The sequence below is a fragment of the Doryrhamphus excisus genome, linkage group LG2, assembly GCF_037039965.1.
Source record: "Doryrhamphus excisus strain RoL-2023G ecotype Guam linkage group LG2, RoL_Dexc_Guam_v1.1, whole genome shotgun sequence".
In the NCBI taxonomy this organism is placed as follows: domain Eukaryota; kingdom Metazoa; phylum Chordata; class Actinopteri; order Syngnathiformes; family Syngnathidae; genus Doryrhamphus; species Doryrhamphus excisus.
In genome coordinates this window covers 21,830,768-21,851,005 of record NC_136358.1, presented here as the reverse complement: position 1 = coordinate 21,851,005, position 20,238 = coordinate 21,830,768, and the positions used below count along the sequence as shown (strand labels likewise).

At 43.7% G+C, this 20,238-nt stretch overlaps 1 protein-coding gene and 1 long non-coding RNA gene across 3 annotated transcripts; one reads left to right on the top strand and one right to left on the bottom strand.

Annotated features, from left to right (window-relative positions):
* The first annotated feature begins 4,985 nt into the window (after nucleotides 1-4,985).
* On the top strand, nucleotides 4,986-16,337 carry LOC131109722 (neurotrypsin). Its single transcript, XM_078788640.1, has 14 exons — nucleotides 4,986-5,176; nucleotides 7,791-7,833; nucleotides 10,699-10,941; nucleotides 11,828-11,966; nucleotides 12,038-12,216; nucleotides 12,784-12,931; nucleotides 13,007-13,185; nucleotides 13,601-13,742; nucleotides 13,820-14,040; nucleotides 14,110-14,251; nucleotides 14,339-14,608; nucleotides 14,773-14,898; nucleotides 14,984-15,249; nucleotides 15,358-16,337. The coding sequence occupies exons 1-14, from the start codon at nucleotides 5,102-5,104 to the stop codon at nucleotides 15,780-15,782; spliced, it is 2,598 nt and encodes an 865-aa protein (XP_078644766.1). The 5' UTR covers nucleotides 4,986-5,101; the 3' UTR covers nucleotides 15,783-16,337.
* Nucleotides 12,337-15,337, bottom strand: LOC131109723 (uncharacterized). 2 transcript variants are annotated; one of them, XR_013625590.1, is made up of 4 exons: nucleotides 14,668-15,337; nucleotides 13,808-14,570; nucleotides 13,038-13,211; nucleotides 12,337-12,935 (listed from the first exon to the last, which is right to left on the bottom strand). It is a non-coding gene; the product is annotated as an uncharacterized LOC131109723 (long non-coding RNA). The 2 variants fall into 2 exon arrangements; XR_013625586.1 differs by lacking the exon at nucleotides 12,337-12,935 and having other exon boundaries at nucleotides 12,947-13,168.
* Nucleotides 16,338-20,238: the final 3,901 nt, after the last annotated feature.

The following is a 20,238-nucleotide window of genomic DNA, read 5'->3' as shown; positions in this document are numbered from 1 at the left end:
ACTATTTCCGCTTTAATGACCTCAAAATAAGAAATGACAATTTAACCAACCACGTAAATCGGTACATTGACGTCTCAAAACATAACGTTTTTTTCAACAAAACTTTTATTATATTATATTTAGTGGTTAAAATTGGTCTTTGAAATGAATATATTACACCCATAAGTCAGGCATACTTTTTACTTTGAAGGTGTAGCCATACAGTTTCCGGTGACCCTGAGAGGCTAATTACACCTGCGTCTGACGACTGTGCACCACGTGTACTTGCCCACAAGAGGGCGCAAATTCAATGACAAATGAAAGCTTTAACTTTGAAATGTTTTGGATTGATTTGGATTTGTACTGTCATTGGTTGGTACTTTCTAATCTTTGTGTAGTTAGGATAATCACGTCATTCCAATTATAAAAATATACATTATCTTACGTTAACTTGTGTCGATTTTCTTTATTTATATCATTTGCCAGTAAAACAGTAGCATGTTTAATCATCCGGTAATGTAACCCTGCCCTGCTGAATACTTGGTATTACCCAACCCACATTCTTGCCCCTTTTCTGTATATAACCGCGGAATGTGAAAGGAGCACTATAAGGCGGACAGACAACAATCTTTCATTGTTGGTTGACACCCGTTGGGTATGGAGGACCAAAACTGCCAAAATAATAAATAAATAAATAAATAAAAGTGAAAATAAAAACAAAAATGAAAAAAAAAATCAAAAAATTAAATACAAAAAATAAATATAAATGGAAATAAAAACAAAAATAAAAAAATATATACATAAATAAATAAAAGCAAAAATAAATACAAAAATAAAAAACAAGATTCAAAAATTAAAAATAAATACAAAAATAAATGTAGAAATAAATACAAAAATAAATATATAAATAGAATTACATATCAATAAATAAATAAAAGCACTCTGCTCTCATATGTATTTATTTCATGCAGCAGACAATGTCAGCTTGAAATGCAGAAGGAAAAACTATTCAAATGAGGGGGCGGTCCTAAGTGTGTCTTGGGTTGAACTGTTCGCCTATTGGTTGATCGACATGTGAGTGCGAAAATCGACTAGGTATGCCTGCAAACAGCCACAGCAAGAGGAAGTCACCACACCACTCTCAATGGCGGTAAATATGGCTGCAATCTCCAGGGATCTCCGTTTGCTAGCAGATATTTCGGATAATGCTTCCCCGGATTACCTGCTTTTCCGGGTGGAAGCCTTATTGGAGCAGTTAATTCACACAAATGAAACAACAGACTCAGAGGTCGACCCTGTAGTTTACAGGACCTTGTGTGAAGTTGTGGAGTACCTAAACATTCAAATCGCAAGTTCTGGTGACAGTGGACAAGTTGGTCGTCCATCGCTGGAGCTGTCCATGCAAGCCGTGGAGACTTACTTGTAACCAATAGGCGAACAGTTCAACCCAAGACACACTTAGGACCGCCCCCTCATTTGAATAGTTTTTCCTTCTGCATTTCAAGCTGACATTGTCTGCTGCATGAAATAAATACATATGAGAGCAGAGTGCTTTTATTTATTTATTGATATGTAATTCTATTTATATATTTATTTTTGTATTTATTTCTACATTTATTTTTGTATTTATTTTTAATTTTTGAATCTTGTTTTTTATTTTTGTATTTATTTTTGCTTTTATTTATTTATGTACGTATATGTTTTTTTATTTTTGTTTTTATTTCCATTTATATTAAGTTTTTTGTATTTAATTTTTTGATTTTTTTTTTCATTTTTGTTTTTATTTCCACTTTTATTTATTTATTTATTCATTATTTTGGCAGTTTTGGTCCTCCATAGTTGGGAGGGGTCGGGGATGTACCGTGTACCGTGTAGGACCAATGTCAGTTTTGCTGTCTTTGCTCCAATACAGAGTATTGGCTAGCGGGGTTGCTAGTTCAACTACATTTCTCGGTTGAGTGATCGTAACATCGCTGTTTTCCACATCATATATCTTCTCAGTAGGATGAGGGGCCTGGAGGATAAGCGGTATAGAAAATGGATGGATGTTGCTTGTCGAGAGCGGAGGCCCATCCCACTTTGTTTAACAGTCCTTGAACGCACCATTGTACTTCATCACTGAGCTAGTATTTGTTTACTACATCGCCACAAGGTGTTTGCCATGTTTCTGGGGGACTTTTGTCAAGCCTGAGCAGGCTATAGGGAGGGACATGGAGTGGAGACGTCTAATACTAATACTAATACTAATACTAATACTAATACTAATACTAATACTAATACTAATACTAATACTAATACTAATACTAATACTAATACTAATACTAATACTAAATAAATACTGTCGTACTGAAAAATGATGCTAATAAGATGCTATTTCCTATACCTTCTTGTTGCTGGTGTTATTCCCACTACTCCCACTACTCCCACCCACCCATCCATCCATCTTCCGTCCCCCTCCATCTGTGCTTTGCATCTGTCAGCAAGATGAGAGAGCAAAGCCAGAGAGAGAATGAGCATCTGCACTGGGGGGCAAGGGGGGGCATACAGCATCTCTGATCTGATCTACAGTCTTAAAACCCAAATGAAGAATTGGGAGTCCTCTTCATTCCATCTGAACGCCACAAGTTCCCAAGTATCGCACCCCCACATGGAAATGTCAGCACAGGTGATTCAGGTAGCACTGTCGTGTGACAGGAAGTTAGATCAAGCCAGGAGCAGGAAATCGAAACAGACGGACAGACACGGCCAGAGTGTGTGTGTGTGGATCCGAGTGTTAAACTAGCAACTCCGTGGACCTCCTGACAGATTTCTCCTCATCCCCTCCTCCAGCGATGGCGTCTCTCTCGCTGACATTAACTGTAATGACTTGCCAGAAGAGAGAATTTGGTGTCCCGTTTCCATAACAACCATACGATGAGGATTGGATGAGGAAAACGAGCATGAAATAGGATTAGAGATAAGAAAGAAACAAAAAGCTTTGGGTAAGAACTGTAATTTGTAGTCACTTTTGAATCATCTTGCATGTTTCTATTACACATCAACACCCATAATGAAAGATGTGATGTAGAGAGGAGGCCGTGTGTGTGTTGCCATGACAACCCCCCAACCTTTTTTGGCTATGACATGAAAGAATGAGACAATGACACTGGCCAAGAGGCAAACAGATACCAAGCCATATCATTAGGTACACTTGCACGCTGCAGATGCATCGACAAATCAGCCTTTACAAAGCTAATAAGGCTTCATTTTGATTATACCTGACAGTGCGTGTGTTTTTATTGTGGCTGTAGCTTGTACCAACCCCTGTGGACCACAACAGACCATTTTCGCGGGAAACCTGAAATCCAAAGAAATACAGCTGAATATGCCGATTCTGGAAGAACCTTTCTGTGCTGGTTATTGTGTGTAGCTGCTCTATAAGAGTCCACAAGTCAATACAAAGGGCTGAAAAATGAGCATAATAGGTTCCCTTTAAGATGTGTGGCTGCACGGCAACCAAGTGGTTAGCCCAGGCCTCACAGCTAAGAGACCTGAGTTCAATTCCACCCTCGGCCATCTCTGTGTGGAGTTTGCATGTTCTACTACTGTACATGAGTGGGTTTTCTCCGGGTACTCCGGTTTCCTCCCATATTCCAAAAACATGCAAGATTAATTGGCAATTCCAAATTGTCCATAGGTATGAATGTGAGTGTGAATGGTTGTTTGTCTATATGTGCCCTGTGATTGGCTGGCCACCAGTCCAGGGTGTACCCCGCCTCTCGCCCGAAGGCAACTTGGATAGGCTCCAGCACCCCCGCCACCCTTGTGAGGATAAGCGGTAGAAAATGAATGAATGAAAGGTCCCCTTTTTAAGAAAAATCCCAGGATACATCACTGAGAATGCATCCCAGTGCATGAAGGATATATTTCTTTCATAGTGGGAATACATTCAAAATATTATATCACAAAGCTGAGATGCAGTTAATGAACTGTCCGGGGGGGGGCATATGCAGCAAACCGATCCAACAGCAGCAATGAGACAAACAAATGATGTTGGAATAAAGCAAACACCAAGCAGCGATAACCAGCAAGATTTGGGTCAAAGATAGCAAGCTTATAAAAAAAACCAAAAAACAGAAAGCCTGTTAGTGTTGGCAGGGGAAGCCTTAAAAAGGAAAGGAAATCATTTTCCCAAGTAATCTCCCAGCCCGGAGCGTGTGCGGGTAAGACTAAAGTGTGTGTGAAGTGGATAAATTTAATCTGCAGCTCAGAGCTTGAAGGCATCCCAATGGAGGAAAGATAAAGAAGAGGAGGAAGAATGCTCTGGAAACAAAGCTCTTGGAGGAATTCTAGACAGTACTTTGACGCTACGTGAAGGAGGTAGTTGATTGTCGGACGTCGCTGACCCATACGCTGACCCATACGCTGACCCATACGCTGACCCCTTAAATCAGCATCTTGGTTCACATGTTGACAACTTCAAGGAAATTCAAGGAAACAACATATATAAATATTAAAAATGGACCCAGAATGACTCATCACTCACTAAAAACATTAACAAAATATAGAAAAAAGTGAACAAAATATAGCAAAATATTAATATATATTTTAAAATATATAATATATAATATTAAAATAGTAATATAATATGTATATTATGTATTCATTAAAATTAAAAATACACCATGAAGACGGTCATACTGTAATACTAATACTGCCGTTTGATGGGTTCAAACGCAGAGGTCAAATGTGGGTTTATGCATGTAAATATATTCATGACAATAACGTTTTTATGAAATCTTGATGTCTACCCACCCCCGCCACACGTGGAAATGAATTTGCATAGATAGCAAAAAAGAGAGAGATGTTTCTGCAGAGCTCAACACAATGTCACTTACGCTTCATGCGCATGCGTGCGTAATGTGTGTTTGTGTTCTGTTCTCCATCCCATTTTTTTTTACTGCCGCACCCTGAGCTCAACGTCTCGAAACACCGCCCTCCTCATCACCATCCTCCTCCTCCTCCTCACGCAACAGCACCTCACGTCCAGCAGGGGCCGCGCTCGGGTGCACGGCCACGGGGGTGGAGGAGCTTAGTGTGGTCTGACGGACGCGGGCGGACACCGAGCTGCAGGGCGGGTAAGATGGCTCTCAGCGGCCGGGGGCTGTTGTGCTTGATCGCGGCAGCCTGCTTCTGGCTGCCGGTGGGCTGCGGGCAGGTAAGATGAGCCTCTCCGTATATTTTATCTACATGTGTGTGTACAGTTGATGTATTGAGGATGAGGAGGATGAAGGGTGAGGATGATGGTGCCTTTTCTTCGCGCGTCTTCGACTGATTGATTTCATTTCATTGATGATGTCACAGATCAATGGAAAGACAGTAACGGCATGGAAACAAGCTTTGCTTTTATGCATCATATTATCATTTCTTCTAGTGTATGTCGTCATCCATACTGCGTTATGTTTCATTTTTAAATTGGAATTATCTTGTATTACCCATAGGCGGATGTACCACATCTTTATGCATATACTTAAATCACTGTGTAATATATTTATTTTTAATGTCTGTGCAAAATGTATATTTAATAGTGTTTTCTGCACGTTTTAAACATTTACTGTTCCCTATCGATCCAATATTAACTGGAGAGTCAACCTGCAGAAAAACCCCCTTGAGCCAATGAAATCTACTCTACAATCTAACGCACGTGAGTCATGTGAGGCGTGCTCCTCCTGTGCTCCTCGGGGTGAAGCCTGCATGCTACTGCAGCCCGCCACAGCAGGTCACCTGCAAAGAAGATTCAGCCATCCAGGGGTGGGGGGGGGGGTTAATTAGAGAAGTAGCAGACTGCAGAGGACTTCCGCCCCCCCCCCCATCAATTCAACACCGAGTACAACACCCCAAAAGATGTTAACGCTAATATGCTAAAGTTACAGAGCAGGGAAATGAAAGTTTCCGTTATAACTCAAGCTGCCGAAAACACCCGTGATTAATCTGGTATTCTTAACACGTTATAAAATTAATACAGCGTCCCCTCGCAATGTTATGGTTCATTGTGCCACATTGTGTTCTGTGTCCTTGTAGTGTATTAGAGCAGTGATTCTTAACCAACTCTGGCCTCAAGCGCCGCAAAAAACTTTGCACCAGTGGGCCCACAAGGACCGTGGGACTGTGTAGTCGGCTACAAGTGACGACACCAGAAGGCTAGCTGCTATGCTACGATATGTTATCCATTACACACTCAGGCCGACCAGATGGTGGCGGTAATGTGTCTAAGTTGTTTAACAAGCTCACAGAAGATCAGAAGAAGACATTCAACTACAACTAGCAATGGATACGTTCATTCATTCGTTCATTTGCTGGAGCCTATCCCAGCTGTCTTTGGGTGAGAGGCGGGGTACACCCTGGACTGGTGGCCAGCCAATCACAGGGCACATATAGACAAACAACCATTCACACTCATATTCACATCTATGGAGTCACATCTGTCTCTTCAATGGTTCGATACCAGGGGCGTCACTAGGTTCTGAAGGGGGTGGGGGGGTAGCCCCCTGGAGATGCACAGGATATGAATGAATGTAGTAGACATTAAAAAAATAAAATCCAAATAAGGAACAAGAACCAGGATATAACTTTCCCACTTTTGGACAGATTTAGTAGAGATACTCAATAGTTTTAGGCCACCATTAAATGTACACAAGTACACACAATCTACACTGCAAAACCGCTGCAAAAAAAAAAACTACACTGCAAAAATCTATCTATCTATCTGTCTATCTGTCTATCTATCCATCTATCCATCTATCTATCTATCTATCTATCTATCTATCTATCTATCTATCTATCTATCTATCTATCTATCTATCTATCTATCTATCTATCTATCTATCTATCTATCTATCTATCTATCTATCTATCTATCTATCTATCTATCTATCTATCTATCTATCTATCTATCTATCTATCTATCTATCTATCTATCTATCTATCTATCTATCTATCTATCTATCTATCTATCTATCCATCTATCCGTCTATCCGTCTATCCGTCTATCCGTCTATCCGTCTATCCGTCTATCCGTCTATCCGTCTATCCGTCTATCCGTCTATCCGTCTATCCGTCTATCTATCTATCTATCTATCTATCTATCTATCTATCTATCTATCTATCTATCTATCTATCTATCTATCTATCTATCTATCTATCTATCTATCTATCTATCTATCTATCTATCTATCTATCTATCTATCTATCTATCTATCTATCTATCTATCTATCTATCTATCTATCTATCTATCTATCTATCTATCTATCTATCTATCTATCTATCTATCTATCTATCTATCTATCTATCCGTCTATCTATCTTCTTCTGATTATTACTACTATTAGTAGGCTAGTATTAGCCTGCTTATTGGCTTGCTTGCCCTATTATATAATATAATATATAAAAAAAAATATAAAAAAACAATCAATAAAAAATATCAAATTATTTAGGGGGGGCTTAAGAACATTTTAGGGGGACTGAATGTCCCGTGTTATTAGCACCCGTGTTCACGAGTACAGGCCACGTTCCTGCTCTGATGTTGGTACTGTACAGCAGTACCACTGTCGTGTGTGTGTGTGTGTGTGTGTGTGTGTGTGTGCAGCAGTTTGAAGATGAAAAGTCTTGTATTTCTATGCCCTTGTCAACACCCCCCCCCCCCGTCTCCTCTATATTGAGTCGCTGGCATGGAAACAGGCTTTAAGAAGTGGGTACAATATGGCAACTGAAGTGAAATGTCCGTTTAGTGCATTAAAACGCTAACATTTGGGGGGGATTTTTTGTTTTTGTAGGTGGTGGCTGAGGACAGTTACTTAAACGAGGTGCAGAACTCAGGTAGGCATCCCATAATGCTCTCTCCTCAACCAGAACCACTACCACGCCGCCATTACACCCAAGCATCCAAGCACCTTCATTTTCAATGATGCAATGTAAGCCGTATTGACGCAAAGAAGCGTTTCATTCATCTACCCGCCTCTCCTTTTTCAGTTCTGGCTCCTTCCCTTAGAGAAGGGGTGAGGGGGGAGAGGCAACGATGGGGGTGGGGCCCCAATAAATCAGGTTGCTTCCACCAATGAGCACCTGCAGGCATGAATGAATGCATGCCGCAGATGTTAGCATTGCCATGTTATTTATTTGTAAATGTGTGTGGTTTTGTGTAGTCCAAAAACCCCAAATACACACCCTGCCCCCCTCCCTCCTTCATACAGCAAGTGTGAACCGTGTCAAATATTCTTTGGAGGGGAAATGGATTATACGAACAGAGAGGCTGTTCCCATGGCGATGATGAGCAGAGTGCTGTTGTCGTGGTAATGATGTATAATGTGTGTGTGTGTGTGGAGAGCTTCTTTGGGGGGGGCGGGGGGGGGGGGGGGGTTGGAGACAAATTCATTATTATTTCTACATTAATTGTTTATGAATGGTGATTATTTTATTCATCTATTCATTTTATTTGTTTTTATTTACTAACATCTTTTAACAGTATGCTTTTTAGCCTGGATATGTTTATTTCTTCATGGCCACAACAAATTATAATGTTGTTCCATGCAATGACATTAATTAGTCAATTTCACTGCTGTGTTATTCTACCTACCTACCTACCTACCTACCTCCCTCTCTCTCTCTCTCTCTCTCTCTCTCTCTATCTATCTATCTATCTATCTATCTATCTATCTATCTAAATCTAAATGCGTAGTTACATATTTGGAAGTCCTCGGGAGTGCTTGGGAGTGTGACCAATCACCGGGGCCGGGGGATGAATAAGTTAAACAGACTATTTGGGTCGGAAGCAGGAAGTCAATTGAAATACTGCAGAAATAGGTGCAGAATCTGGAAGATCTGGAAAGCGTTCTGTTTGATAGGAGTCTTCGTGTGTACTTCATGTGTATGGAATAATAGGCGAATAGGTAATAACTGGACCTAAATAGTGGTGCTGATTCTCACATAAAGAACGTGTTCAATCACGTGTTTTTTATGGAAATTGGTAGATACTGATCGGTGGCCGATCATCCCTACCACCAAGTACTCAAATATGACATCACATATGCACGAGAAGTCCATTTTTAACATGAGATCAGGGTATTTAAAAGTAGCTATGTTGGAGCTGGAGAGCATCATTAGTCATGAAGTACAAGAAGACAGCAGAGTGATATGAAAACAGTCCTAATGGGGTAGTTGTGTACTTGCTGTTGCAAGCTAAATCCAATCACTCTCAAAGCCTGCGCTGCTACAACAAATAGCAGCAAACCTTCCATTTCTTACCTGTTTGTTTACACTTTGTGTTCTTTATTGGATGTGTGTGTGTTAGAGATTGACGGATAGCGATTATTAGTAGTGTTAGGAAGCCCATAATTTACATGGTTTGTGTCATTGATAATCTTCAGTTTTGGGTGTTGTTTTGTCCTACTGTGTTCGGCGGTCAGTAAATGCACCAGAGTATGCCGTTGCGTCAGATGAGCTATTTATGACTTTATCTGGAAGATCTGGAAAGCGTTCTGTTCGATAGGAGTCCACAACTTTGTGTGTACTTCATGTGTATGGAATAATAGGCGAATAGGTAATAACTGGACCTAAATAGAGGTGCTGATTCTCACATAATGAACATGTTCAATCACGTGTTTTTTTTAATGGAAATTGTTCTAATAAGCGTCATACTTACTTAATTCCCTTGTTGATTTCTGTATGTAATGTGCCTTTGGCTTATCATTACGTTTATGTAATATGAATTACGTTACTTTACTGATCATTTATTTGTGTATTTGTATTGTATGTATGTATGTACACCTTTATACCTTTGACCGCTCCAAACCAGTGCATCCTCCATGCCGAGAACCCTCTCCGTTTCAAGTAGTTAAAGGGAAATTTTGGCCATCATCCACAATCCTTATGTGAAACATGAACACATATTTATATCCCTTTTCTGTGCATTCTACCCTAAGAAATATAAAAAAAAAATGAAAAGTTAATATGAGCTAGGTAACAACAGACCTCATGGGAAATATCTACAGTATTTTGATGCTAAAGCCCTCACAAAAAAACTGTTATTATTGTAGCAGCTAACATGAAATCTGTCAAACGAACACGACACCTCACTCACTCACCGCTCGCATCATTCACAGAAGACGGAAGAGTGGATTCCTAGCTCTCAATTTGGCTACCAAGACTCAACAAGATGCTGGTTTGCTCCTTGTGCTGGAAGACACAGCCATCTCAAGGAGAGCAGACATCGTAAATGTTGTCGCTGTATCTATGCTTCTGTTGTTGATGGAACTAGCATAAGTATGTGAAGTTTGGGTAGTGTTTTAAATAATCAAAATAAGGCAAGATACTGCAACTATTACACGTTATCATCAGTGTACGTGTTAATGCACGATCACAGCATGGACATCAAACCATGCAAAGTTGTTGGAGGGTTTTTTTAGAGGGCTTTGTAGTCGAAATAGGTGTTAATTGTTAGCTAGCTCATATTAACTTGTTTTCTCGTGTTATAATGCATAGAAAAGGGAAAGAAATATGTGTTAAAAAGTGCAGTTTCCCTTTAAGGAGGCCGACAACAAGCCAAAAAAAGTACAGGGCGTCTCAGCTCCAGGCTAAGCCTCATGTTAGTCTTTAAGTTGATGGGTATTTCAGAGCAGTCAGTCACCTTCCTGTTCACTTCAAACAAGTATTAAACGTGACCTAAATATGTCCTGTCTCCTCTAGTCCCTCTGTCCTGCTCCGAGGGATTCACCGAGCTGGGCTACTACAATGGCACCGTGTCCCAGACGGACTCGGGTGTGCCGTGCCTCAAATGGACCGAGTTCCCAGACTATGTCATGCAGTACCCAGGCCGGGGGCTCGGAGACCACAACTACTGCAGGAACCCGGATCGCGAGTCCAATCCATGGTGCTTCTTCCGGCAGAACTCGGGCGCCATTGGCTGGGCCTACTGCGACTGTCACCAGGGTACACGCACAAAGGACACCCACTTTGCTTTAAGTCCTATCAGTCCTATCTGTCACAATCACCCATCAAAGTCTGTGGGCAGGACTTACTCAAATCTAGTCAAATGATAATGATAATTCAGTTTCTCAAGAGTGGGTGAGAGGTATTTTAAACCTTGTGGAGTATGAGGGAGCGGGATCTGCTGACCTGGAGAACGTGGCAATAAAGACATTTAAAGACAAGTATTTCCACACTTGATGACTATTGTATTGACTGAAAATTTAGCAGTACCCAAGCCCTTTTCCACTAGGGTTCATTTGGACCACACACGCAAGGACCAGCGTTTGGCCTTTTACATACCGAATCACGTATATATTTTGATGACAAATAAGCCAAGAAACCATAACCACAAGCACAGATAGTCCTGCAAAAAACCTTTCATGACCAAATGTACACTACTGATGTGTCAAGATTGTCTGGTTGTCAAGATTGTCACTCGAAAAACATGGATCTATGTTACCACTGAGTTCACTGAGTACCGGGAGCTCCTAACTACTTATCAACTCCTATACCAACAAAATTAGAAAGTGGGGTTCGGCAGTAGTTTGGAAGGAATAGGTCGTAGTTAGGAAAAGGTAGTTTGGGTGGAATAAATTAAAACAGACCGTTTTGGAAAGCCAGGGAAATACAGCCGAATAGGTGCAGATTCTGGAAGATCTATAACCACACAAAGGGCCAAAATGACCATTATAGGTCCTATATAATGGTTATTCTTCTGAAATGTTCATTTCTGTGTGATATACTACGTAAAACAAATGCACCTTTCACTCTTTCATCCTTGCCGTTGCACACTGAAGGTCAGCAGACGAACATGCGTGAACGTAACATCTTGTTTTCTGACCTTCAGGCGCGACTCGGCTGGTCGGCGGCACGTCATCCACCAGCGGACGGGTTGAAGTCTACCTGAACGGCCAGTGGGGGGCCGTGTGCGACTCTCACTGGACTGACAGAGATGCCAGCGTCATTTGCAGGCAGCTAGGCCTGAGGTAGGCGGAGCCAGAGCTAGCGTAAATGCCTGATTTGAATGTTCTTATCAGGTTGGATGCATTCTTGACAGCGACATTGGCACGGCGGTGCAGCACACCCAGTTTGGCTCGGGCTCTGGCCTCTTCCACTTTGAGCGTTTGGGTTGCCGGGGCGACGAGAAAAGCCTCAGCGCCTGCAGGAGCAGGACATTTGTCACCGGAGACTGTAACCATGGAAATGAGGCGGCGGCACGCTGTGTGCCTCCTGAAGGTCAGTGAGGACATTTTCCAGTCATCTGACAGGAACACTCTTATATATAGTCATTGGAATTGCATGAATGTTAATATTCAAATATGACAACAATGATCTGAACCTGAACCACAGCCTTTGTTGTTTACGAAAATGTATGTGAGGTTCATTGAAGTATAATGAGTAAATGGTTTACCTTCCTAAGCTCCTATACCACCATGCTAATTTAGGCTAAACTCATAACATGATGGACTTTCAGCTTAAAATCGGCTATGGAAGATCCACTTTATTCCAGATTAAAAAAAAACTTTTTTTTTTTAATCTTTGAAGCATAGTCCCTAATCTCTAAATATATCTTGCTTATAGGTAGATAATATTAGGGAATGCTATTTTTAAAAAAAATTCTCCATGACCCCTGAGGAACCTCTTAGGGTCTCCATAAATGGTGACACCACCTCCGGATTAGTTCAACAGTGAAACAGTGGTATTTTCATAGCAGATTTTACGAGTTTAGCCTAAGTGTGTCATGGAAAAAGTTGCGTCATCGAAAAAGGTCAGAATGCAACACTTGACATTTCTTCCCGTCAGGCAGCGGACCTCCACTGCGACTGGTCGGCGGTGAGGAAGACTTCGAGGGTCGCGTGGAGGTCTTCCACAGTGGGAGGTGGGGCTCTGTGTGCGATGACCAATGGGATGACAGAGATGCAGCAGTGGTGTGCAGGCAGCTAGGCTTCAGGTTGCTATAACACACACAAATATTGGAAGAACATATCTATACAACATGCATTAAATATGTCTGCGTGTGTTGCAGTGGTGAGGCTAAGGCCTGGTCCTGGGCCCACTTTGGTCAGGGTTCTGGTCCCATCATGCTGGACGCTGTCTCCTGCACCGGAAACGAGCTGTTCCTGGATCAGTGTCCCCACGGCGACTGGGAGCAGCACAACTGTGACCACATGGAGGATGCCGGCGTCTCCTGCAGCCCATACACAGGCACAGCACACTTTTCCTTTTACTTCCTGACAAAAATATTGAGAAAAAAAAAAAAAAAAGTGTGTACACAAGCCTAGTAGATGAGGCTCCTGGTGCTGATTAGATTAAGGGTCTATTTACTTCAGCTTTGTATGTTTGAATCTTTCCAAAATACATTTCCGTGCACCTTGTGCCCATCTCTTCATCTTGGGGTGACGCAATACTCTACAACCTGACACACAGACTTGAAACTTCTATTTATATCCTCCGCATATCCATAAATCATTAGCAGTGTTGATGGAGGGAGCGTACTGTAGCTCCAGCATCTCATATATGGAATATAATGTAAACAAGACCCCAAATTAATGTATGCCATGTTCAAGGTCCCTAAATAGAATAAAAAAAGCTAAAATCCTCATGTTAATGTTGTTTTCAGATGGTGTGGTACGACTGGTGGGTGGAGACAGTCCCTGGGAAGGCAGAGTGGAGGTGCTCCACAACGGTGACTGGGGCACGGTGTGTGATGACCACTGGAACCAGCAGCACGCCCAGGTTGTGTGTGGACAGTTAGGCTATAGGTACATACAGCATAAACACACGGAGGCGCTTGACAGGACATCCTGAATCAAAAAGACGACTTTACCTCCCCTGGCAGCGGTCACGCAGAGGTGGTGTCGGACGGGACATTTGGTGAAGGTGCGGGTTTGATCCTGCTGGACGACGTTCACTGCGATGGTTCGGAGACGTCCCTGCTGGACTGCCGCCACGGCATCTGGGGACGCACGGACTGCTCACACGGCGAGGACGTGGGGGTGCGCTGCAGAGGGCAGGGCAAGACAGAGACCAACGAACTGCCTGCCATCGCTCCTTCCACAGGTGAGGAGACCAGTCATGGCATACAGTGTATAGTTACATAACAAAAAAATCAACTGTTCTTCCTGTCAGGTCCACTGGTGCGTCTCATGGGTGGCAGCAGCAGGAAGGAGGGGCGTGTGGAGGTGTATCTCCATGGCGAATGGGGCATCATTTGTGATTCTGGATGGAACGACCTCAATGCAGCCGTGGTGTGTCGGCAGCTTGGTCACAGGTGACCGCTTCACTGTGCACAAAAAGCGAGCTAACCTTCAGGAATTGGAAGAACTCAAAGACAAACCTTGACATCCTTCTCTCCCAGTGGTGGCGCTGTTGCAGCTGGGGGCTTCGGGCAAGGCAAAGGACCGGTCCACCTGGACCAGGTGAGGTGCACAGGCAAGGAGGAGTTCCTGGGCGAGTGTCCCTCTCTGGGCCAGAGCGTCATGGGGTGCAGACGCAAGCAAGCGGCGGGGGTCAAATGTGATGTCATAGCACCGCAAGTTGAGTTGGTGGTTCAAGTTCGGCCTGAAGAGCTGAGTTGTGGCCTGAGGAAGCTGCATGAGGGAAGAGGAGGAGGAGGAAATATGCTCAGGTAGGACATTAGAATTATTCAAAGTACACATCGTAACCTGATCCAAGAGTGGAACTTACAGCCACATTGGTTTTCATTGAGAAAAACACACAGGTTGTACAACAACCGTCCTCTAGGGGGCAGTGTTGATGGTGTTTTTTTACACGACTGCTGACCTGTCATAGGACGGCCTGGCCCTGGCAGGTGTCGGTGTGGCTTCAGTCCCAAAGTAAACATGGCGGCAGTCCTCTCTGCAGCGCCACTCTGATTAGCGCGTGCTGGGCGCTGACATCCGCCACCTGTTTCAGCAGGTAAAGCACACATTTAAGCTTCAATATCAGAGTAGTGCTGTTGAATAGTCTTATTATTGTCGTATTAATCTCTCCTGCCCACTAGGTTCAGCAGAGATCCATCCAAGTATTTGGTGCGTGTGGGGGCATCGTCGCAAACCGTCACCCCGGAGCAGGTGGTGGTCCACAGGAAGTTCAAAGGTCAAAGTGGCAGCCATGACCTGGCTTTGCTGAAACTGCCCAGTGCTAAGGGCCACTGTTTGACCTTTGACCCCAACGTCAACGCTGCCTGCCTCCCCGCAGCCGACACGGCACCTGCCAGTACGTTGTCGTCCTGCGTCGTCATGGTTACCACCGGCTGGAGCGGTGCAGGTGTGTATTCTGTTCAGCCCTACTGTGGTTTGTACAGATAGGATAAGATATAGTATTTGGGGGGGGGCAAGTTCCACCGTGGGTAGTGATGTTCATGTTGCATCCTAGACTCCGTGCTGGCCTCTTGGGTCCCCCTCATGTCGTCATGGCAATGCAAGAAGCGCCACGGTGACAGCTTCTCCAGTCACGCCACGCTGTGCGCCGGCAGCCCCGCGGACACCAGCCTGCTCCACGGCGACGGTTGTCAGGGCAACTCGGGAGGCGGGCTGCTGTGTCAGGGAGAGGCAGGCCAATGGGTGCTGGCGGGTGTCGTTGCTGGCGCGTACGGCTGCGCTGACCCCTCCTCGCCGTCGCTCTACACCAGAGTTGGACGCTTCCGGGGCTGGATTGATGAGGTCACCAACACCAAAATGGGAGGAGAGGAGTTGAGGGTGGAAACGAATGACATCGGCGACGTTAGACGACAACACGCACACGGAAATCACAACAAACACGCACACCCCGTGGTGGACGATGATGCACAGATGGATTGATTATCATTGGCTCACTTCCTGTGCCATGTGACCAAATTCAAATCTGAACTCCTGTGTGCTGACTGGCCAGGTGGCTGGGTGGGCGGAGCTTGCTGTGTTGCCAGTACAGCTCCCGCCCCAGCATGTGTTTTCTCTGTAAAAACAAACCAATTCCTGTACAAACATGCAATGATGTTTCATTCAAACAAACAAAAACAAGAAAAAGAAGGGCTTTTCTTTGCATTTTGTTGATGACTATGAGCCATGACCAAGCTACTTAATAAGGGCCGTACCAGTGTTTCCAATAGCCAATCCTTCACCTTTTTCATCACCAAACCACTTTAGACTGTTTCAAACACCAGCATGTTGGGGTTTTGTTCAGGATACAACAACTATATGCGTTTTCGACAAAGATAATGGCGCTCATTAAGGTATTAGCATAACATTATGTATCCAATATACAATAGTTATACTATAGTAGTGTAGGTGTAGCTAATCTTGTGGCCAGTGCAGCAGTCGTTATGTTTTAAATTGTTGTATTTGCTAGAGTTAGTATTCCGAATGAAGGTCCAAATACTTCAAGAAGTCTTTCATTGGGGTGGCCAAGGGTACCCGTGTAGGGGTGTCGATGAGTTGGCCGGAGACTTTCCATGCGGGGGTGGCCGCTAGCAAAATGTTGTAGAACAACAATCCATGTAAGCCACAGTAGTGTACTAAAAACACTGGTACGGCGATTTAATTGTACAGAATCTGACATTGAAAGCCATTAAAAGCGACTTCTAAGGATTGATGGGATCCTGTTTTGTTGCTTTCCACCACAAGATGGCGAGGTTGCGTTGTTGTCGTGTTAATTTTTTACAAGCCGACAAGGCGGTAAAGTTATTTGGGACTTTATTGTGCTTTGTTGTGATGTTTGTGTGTGTGTGTGTGTCACTTACTGTGTTGTAACTGCAACATGGACCCCCTGTGTACATGAAGCCATTAAAAGTCATCCAGTCAAGGTTCCTGCAGCAGATCCGAGCATCTTGTCTTCTTCAGCGAGACCAAACAAACAAATATGGCCGACTTTCTATTAAGTGGTTTACATGAGCGGCACAACCGACGGTAGCGGCAAGCATGATGTGGGTGTAGCCCCGCCCAGAATTGTGGTGAACAACATGTTTGTTTGCCTCTGGATGCCCGATCAATGATGAAATATGAAGAGCTGTTAGTACATACAAAAATATAGCAGCATTTATCTTTCTGTTCTGAAATACAGCAAAAATGGGCATCTTTCAGACAGTTGATTAATCACGATTAAATATTTTTAAACATAACGATTAATCTGATGACCATTGTTAATCATTTGATGGCAGAATGACGTATGAGACTTGCCAATTCCTGACCGCAGCCATCAGCTCTCTTTCCAAGGTTGCCCCCTGGTCTGGGGGGAGGTGCTGGGCGAATCTGTAAAGGCCGAAGAAGCGGTCCCACAGCTGACAAAGGAAAACATGTCAATTTTGTGAAGTCATCTGTGACCACATCCACAGACTTGTTGTGACTGTTTTCAGCTGACCAAAAGTCAACACACAGACAAACTCTCCTTTTTACTCTCTGGTGGAACCCTTGCTGGAGGCTGGGGTGTCTTGCTGAGAACATATTTGTCAGTGCTTCACATGATGACGGACATCCTTCTCCATATGGTACCAGGAAAAGTGAGAGGGTAGGGTTCCAATGTGTGTGAGTCCAATCCTGAAAAGACAATTTTCTGAAAGTGCCCACTCGACTTGCCTCGACAAATGACCTGACCTGCTGTGATGATACGGCCGTCCTCTTCCATATGGTCTGCCTTCTTTGAAAGCTGAGATGACCTTTGCGTTTTGGTCGACTGAGACAACACTGCTGAAGGGGAAATCATAAGCGAAGTGAAGTCCAACTTGGCCTTGGAGAAGACATCTTTGTCTTTTGTTGCTAGATGTTCCGCCCTGCGTAGTTCAGTCATTTTTTTCTAGTCGGACCTTTTTGAATGACGGACATATCAGTGGAGCAGTCAGTAGCAATGCGAACAGTCACGTGTGAGTGCTTCATCTCGAAGAGTGGTCAGATCTTTGTCTGTGATTAAGCATAAGATTGTGTATTGTTATTGAACATAACAAGATTGTGTATTTTAATTGCATATTTAGTGATGTCTGTAATTATTCGTGACCGTGTTCTAATTTAGTTATTCTCGCGGTGACACTTGCTAGCATGTGTAATGTATAATTCGTCCAGCAGAGGTCGACAGAGCTACGTCTTAATTAGAATTACGTCTATTCAGCCACATGTATGCATACTAGTTGTGAAACCATATAAAGGACATTTAGTGGTTAGCGCGCAGGCCTCACAGCAAGGAGACCCGAGTTCAATCCCACCCTCAGCCATCTCTGTGTGGAGTTTGCATGTTCTCCCCTTGCATGCATGGGTTTTCTCCGGGTATTCCGGTTTCCTCCCACATTCCAAAAACATGCTAGGTTAATTGGCCACTCCAAATTGTCCATAGGTATGAATGTGAGTGTGAATGGTTGTTTGTCTATATGTGCCCTGTGATTGGCTGGCCACCAGTCCAGGGTGTACCTTGCCTCTTGCCCGAAGACATCTGGGATAGGCTCCAGCACCCCCCCCAACCCTCGTGAGGATAGCTATATCCTATAGCTAAAGAATAAGTGTGTTGTCACGTGATAACTTTATGTACATTTTTCCCCATCAGTTTGTTGAGATGGGTTCCTGGCTCCCTAACACTTCATCCAGATGTTCTTGAACCTCGGCTACAGCTGCCCTCAATTGAAAGGACATGGCGAGACCAGGGTCAGGACAGTTATTAATGAACATCGAGATCACTTCAACAGGTTTGCCCCGCCTATGGAGACACTCATCAGCAGCGTCAATGGAAGATACCTTCCAATATGTCAAACACGTCTGTGGGCAGGTCAGTTCCTCTCGATAACGACTTGTGTGGGCTCTGACACCGCTCTGGGAGTTGGCGTGGAGCTTGCAGTGGGGATTGGTTTGAGCTAAGAGCTGATTGATTTATCATGAAGCTGGACCTGCCTGGAGAGGCCAACGTACCCCTTGACCTGATGCTTACGACCAACCCAAAAATGGATGAGCTTTTTAAGCTAATACAGTATAGCAACAGTACAAAATAATGACCAATTATTCACCTTTTATCTCTCCTAGAAGATTATTTTTTTCCTACAGTATCTGTTACATCATACTGTATGCAAACGAGCGACTTCTGGCTATTTCTGGGACAGCCAATAACGACTTTTCTTACTGAGGAGTTGGCAACAGTGCACCCGAGTTGTTGACTTTGAGAAAGCTAAGCAAGGACTCATTAATCATACTAAGAGTGGAGCCAGAGGGAACTGTCCTACATCACATAGACCCGTGGACATGGTCTTAAAATAAAGTGTGTGTGTGTGTGTGTGTGTACATGAGGATGTCGTCCAATGAGGCGGCAGCATTACTCAACGCTGTGGCTAAAATAAAAGACAGGGGGTGCTGAGCGATGAACAAATTTGTTGAGGGCAGTGGTTGTGTATTCGTGCCATGGAGGATTAGTTCAGGAAACAATTTGTACCGCTGACAGATTTGTGCTAAAATCACTATTTTTTATTATTTTTATGAATCTGCACCGTATTGGCAAGATGTGTAATGTAATTTATCACCACTGTACTGTTAAATACCTTCAGTGCTTTTGTCACGTTCATCTCTTACTCTACTATGAATTCTATATTCTATATATATTCTATTCTATGAATATATGTTTATAGTAATTTTCCTTCATAGTAGAGTGCTATCTTTGTTGTGTAGGTATTTGGTTTTACTGTCCTTTTTGTAGCTTTCTGCTGCTGTAACATGTAACGCCACCAAATTCCGGGAAGCTATCACAACAGAAGACTCAGGCACAGGTGAGACCTGGAGTAAGGACGAAGAGACACCAGTTCCACCCGCCTGCGAACTGAATCCAGCACCAACACCAAAGTTAGTGAGAATGGACAAGGGGTAAGACAGTACCCCCCCCCCCCCCCCCCCTCAGCAGAAACTGCTTGAGCAATATGTGAAGGCGCATGCAACAGCTGCATGACACGACGAGTGGTCATCTGGTGGAGAGCAGCAACGACCAGGTAGGAATTGGGAGTTGTCCGTCTTGATCCGCCCCAAGTGGAACAGCACCTCGATATGTTGGAACCACATATGCGTGTCGTTCTGTCAGAACTCCGGGATCTTCACAGCAGTGACTACAATTGGAGTTGGGGCAACATGGCTGACAACTCATCCACCGCTTGAAACATGGACCAGGGGGGGAACCAATGTCGCAGTTGGAAGAAACTGATGGTTTATCACATTATCAAGCTTCTCACAACAACCCCATGACAGAGATGGAACATCTCTTCATAGTGTTAACATTTGCACGTCCAAAACTGGGATACACCCCCCCCCCCTCCCAACCTGACCA

What these genes read in the sequence shown, in the direction of transcription:
- LOC131109722 (XM_078788640.1), top strand. Translation starts at nt 5,102, where the DNA reads ATGGCTCTCAGCGGCCGGGGGCTGTTGTGCTTGATCGCGGCAGCCTGC. An exon ending in AAACGAGGTGCAGAACTCAG is followed by an intron (nt 7,834 to 10,698) that starts GTAGGCATCCCA and finishes TGTCTCCTCTAG; the next exon opens with TCCCTCTGTCCTGCTCCGAG. An exon ending in TGTCGGCAGCTTGGTCACAG is followed by an intron (nt 14,252 to 14,338) that starts GTGACCGCTTCA and finishes CTTCTCTCCCAG; the next exon opens with TGGTGGCGCTGTTGCAGCTG.